The 4217-nt window shown below is 40.1% G+C and overlaps 1 protein-coding gene across 1 annotated transcript in view; it reads left to right on the forward strand.

The window, feature by feature from the left end:
- The first annotated feature begins 1363 nt into the window (after positions 1 to 1363).
- CDC73 (cell division cycle 73) overlaps positions 1364 to 4217 on the forward strand; it is a 114696-nt gene continuing 111842 nt past the window's right edge. The window contains 1 exon segment of the mRNA XM_035895823.1: positions 1364 to 1471. Within this exon segment, the coding sequence (XP_035751716.1) occupies positions 1364 to 1471 (108 nt within the window).

The following is a 4217-nucleotide window of genomic DNA, read 5'->3' on the forward strand; positions in this document are numbered from 1 at the left end:
GCCGGGTGTGGCGGGTTCCAGGGGCGAGATGGCAGGAGGCAGCCTCTCCAAGTTTTGCTGGGTTTTGTGTGGGAACAGGCGTTGCGCTTCCACCGTTTCGGTTTATCCGGGCCGCTTCTCCTTTGCTGGAGCTTTGTCCTGGTGCCGGGAAGTCGGCGGGGCCCGAGCCGACGCTCCCTCCCCAGTTACCTGCCAGCCCTGGGAGCTGTGCCGGCGCCTTGCTCCTCCCCAGCCCGCGCCTGAGCTGAGGCCTCTTCCTGGGCTGGACCTAATGCAGGCTGTTTCCTAGTCGTTCTCGTCGTAATAAACTCGTAGACGTAGTTCTTCTTTTGCTTAAATGATGATACTGTCTCGAATGCTTATTTTTAGAAAACTTCTAAAGGATGAGGTTGTGTACCTGTTGAATTTTCTAGTATGGTATGTATTGCTTACGATGCAAGGGAGTTCTTCGTTCTCCTTTCCTCTCAATGTAGCAGCTTGCTTGCTTTTAATGTCCTAACTGGAAGGAGTTGAATGAATCTCTTTTCAACCCAAGAGAAAATAATGCTTATTGTGGTATATCAGATAGCAAACGTTTCAGATGCTGGTCAAAGAGAGTATGTTCTCCTGCAAAGAGATATTAAAAACAGAATTGATATTAAAATCAGAAGAACCTGCAGATTTCTCAGAAAACCCCTTCTAGTTCAGTTTATGGCCAGGGATTTTTATTTTTTTTTTTTAAGTTTTCATAATTATGATGTGAATACAAGTATTGATCCAAAATGCTGACTTACAGTTTGAGAGAGAAAGGGAAGAAAACCTATTTGTTTATGTTAACTTGTAGACAGATTTTTTTTTTTTCTAACTGATTTTACTTTGTACTCTATTTAAAACTAGAAATGTGCTGTTTCATTACCTACTTCAAGTTTTCAGAAACTTATTTGGAATTTATTTGCACTTCCTGGTTGAGTGGGGAATACTGGTAGCTAGTCTGAAGAGGAAGAAAAATATTTGCATAAGCAGTTAAGTTTTAAAATTCTTGGAAAGTCTTAGTTCTGGTTTTGCTGAGCAACTGTGTAGACAGTCGTGGTGGTTTCCTTGCTACAGGTTGCTTTTTCCCAAGCAGTAACAAGTAATGGTTGACTGGACAGATAAGTATCATTGCTCTTCCTTAGGGAACAGAGAAACTGATACGCCAGCCTAACTCCACTGCTGCTTAGGAGGGCTTGAATTAGGCCCAGAAATTATTAACAAAAGACAGAAAGACAGCAGCTGGAGAGAAGAACTTTATTATGTGCATTAAGGCAGCTTTATCTTCATGGGCAAGACGGAACTGTGGGTGAACAGAGGATGCTCAGAGCAGAACAGCAGCAGTAACCTCGTAATGGCGGTTTGTGTCCTCGCCTCTTGTGGTAGATGTGTTGTAGAATTTGGAGTTTGTTTGTTTGAAGTTAGTAAATCTGGGTTCAGATCAGTGGCTGCTGAAGTTTTGGTAGGATCTGACTGCTATCAATTCACAACACTTCTTGTGAACCACTGTGGAACTATATATGTCTAATCTTCAAATTGAAGACACTGTAAAAATGAGACCAGTTCTGCAAGCCATGCTCCTTTGGCACCACAGTTTAGGAGCTGTTAATTCATGTAATTGCCAGACTTATGCCGGGATTTAGGAGGAATGTTTTCAAAAACTTTTAAGATTCAAAACCTTTTACATTCAAGTCACTCGACAGGATCCAAACTACGCTTGCAGTGAGAGGTTGTTAGTGGCTTAGTCTTTCGTGAAGCAAATCTTGATTTCTGTTTTAGGTATCTGCAGCAGGGTTGCTGTAATTGCATCTCTACTGCCAGTCTGGAGACAGTAATGCAAGTCCGAACAGCGGTGGTGGCATTTTGTCCCTGCTAGATTTAGAAGTGGTCCCACTAGACATTTAACACTGTGGCTCCTTGAGCAGCTAAGCTGGCAGAAGCCAGCAGTGCTGCCCTGTGCTGCCTTCTCTCTGTGCTAGTACAAGTGTCAGCCAAGCAGTGAATTGGCCCAAGGAACTAAGCCAGGTTAAAAGTAACCTGGAGGGGGTGTGTGTGTGTGTGGAAAGCAGAAATTCATTTTAATCCAGATTAGTTTCCAGACAATAGTTATAAGAATACTCCTGCTGGCCCATGAAGAAGCCTAGATGGTCTAAGATTAGGTGTTTCATGTGTTTTGATGTAATGGCTGATCTGTGGCCCCTGAAGAGTGATTACAGAATCTGTTTCAAAACCAAAGGAAGGAATCAATCTAACAGAGAAACTGATTGGCTTTGTTTACCCAGCAGAGGGGCTTGTGTGCACAGCTGAGAAGTTTTTAAACAGTGAGCAGCTGGTCATGGGTATTGTAATTTGTGTGATACTCTGCATGCCTAGTCTTGTGTTTTTAAAGATTGCTGCTTTCTTTTGTGGATGAGACACAGGCCTTCAGTACCGCTGTAAAAATTCATGCTTTGGAACATGAAAGAGGAAATAAAGCAGTAAAAAATAAATAAACTCCTGGTGCCCACAGGTTGAGGGTGAATGGATGAGCTGAAAACAAATTTCTGGTGTAACAAACAAGCAGGTGAAACTTCCTCTCTTGCATTATGTAAACATTTATCCAGTCTTTAAGCTGGAGTGTCATTTTATTAAGAGATACGACTCAATAACTATTAAAGCAAAAATACACGTACTGGACTTTTTGAGGTCTGAATCTTAAGATTTTATTTTTTTTCTTAAGCAATTGATGCAATTACTAATATGGGTAATAAGAGAATCAATATCTTTTGCTACTTTGGATGTTTGTAAAATGAGCGAAGTAAGCTACCTTTAGATCAGCTTGCTTTTAGTTTTGTTTTTATTGAGCAGGTTCTTTCTGTTTGGAAAACCTGAAAGGAACACAAACTGATGCTAAATGTCAGGCTAGACTTAAATTTTCTCCTTGCATACAACTGCTTGTCCATCTGAAGTGTTCCCTTTAATGTGCAATATCTTGTCCGCCTAATAAAACATCCTCTTACAACTGTAATGAGCATGGGGGTTTCTTGTTTGTGTGCTTTAAGTGATGAAGTACCAGCTGTGCCCTACTGAGCTTTGGCAATGCCCGTGGCTTTGCAATACGGGGTTTTCAAATTAACAGATAACTGTTCAGTATGTGTTTTCTAAATTCTGCCATTTATTGCTAGATAGTGTGAATAAAAACTTGAATAGATGACCAGCCGGACTTTTTATGTAATGGGCAGTGGATATGACACACTTGAAAGAAATAATGAGTTATTCTGAAGTGAGATAATCTAAAATAACGTTTTAAAATGAAATGAATCTGATGGAAAGGTCCATTTCTCTGAGCAGTTAAGTATTTAGGGTGCAGGTTTTGGTTTGAAACTGGGACAGACAGGCATCGCTTCCCCTACAAAATCTTCTAGTAACAGCATTAAGGGGTGAGCATGTATGTGAGGAGGGAATTACGTTCAGCGCACATGGAGCCAAGCTGAAACTATGTTTTTTGTTTGGCCTTTTTCTGCGGGATTTTTTTTCAAATTGTTACATAGAATAGATTCCTTTTTAGACTTAAAAGGCATCTCTTTCAAACAAGCTGTTTTCAAGCTGAGATTAAACTTGATGCTGTCATGTTGCTTTGAAGTATTTTGACTTCAGTATGGGAGTTGGTTGTGATTTTGCAGTCCATTTTGGTTTTTGCTAGTTTTGTGTGCAATTAGTTTGTAGTCACTCCTCATTTCAACCTTTAGGTATCATTTCGAACCTTTTGCTCTCTAGACTTCAAGGAATTGGTGTGGTCTGAGTTCTTCACTGTGCTTTCCCTAGTGGTGAAAATTCTGTACTGTTATACCTGAAGAGCATGTAATACTTTTTTTTATTTGCAGTTCAGTCACTCTAGCTGTCCTAAATAAGGTAGACAATTCCTTTGATAATCAGAAAAAATGTTTGAGATGTGGGAGAATGCGTTCTTATGGTTTCCCAAGTCTTGCATTTTGTATATTTTACAACCCATCCAGCTCTTATTTTGGATTATTTTTGACAGTTTTTATAATTTGTTCACTAAGGAGGCTGCAAGAACGTATATCCCTCACTCACACAATTGATAGTTTGCTAGTTTGGTAATTGTCTTGTTTTTTGAACTGTCATCTGGAAAGAAAAGAGAACTTTGCTAAAGAAGTGTGTGCGTGAGACAGATGGAGAGGCTAAATATTAAAATATTTGTTTCATGA

The sequence above is a fragment of the Egretta garzetta genome, unplaced genomic scaffold, assembly GCF_000687185.1.
Source record: "Egretta garzetta isolate BGI_Z169 unplaced genomic scaffold, ASM68718v1 scaffold86, whole genome shotgun sequence".
Classification (NCBI taxonomy): domain Eukaryota; kingdom Metazoa; phylum Chordata; class Aves; order Pelecaniformes; family Ardeidae; genus Egretta; species Egretta garzetta.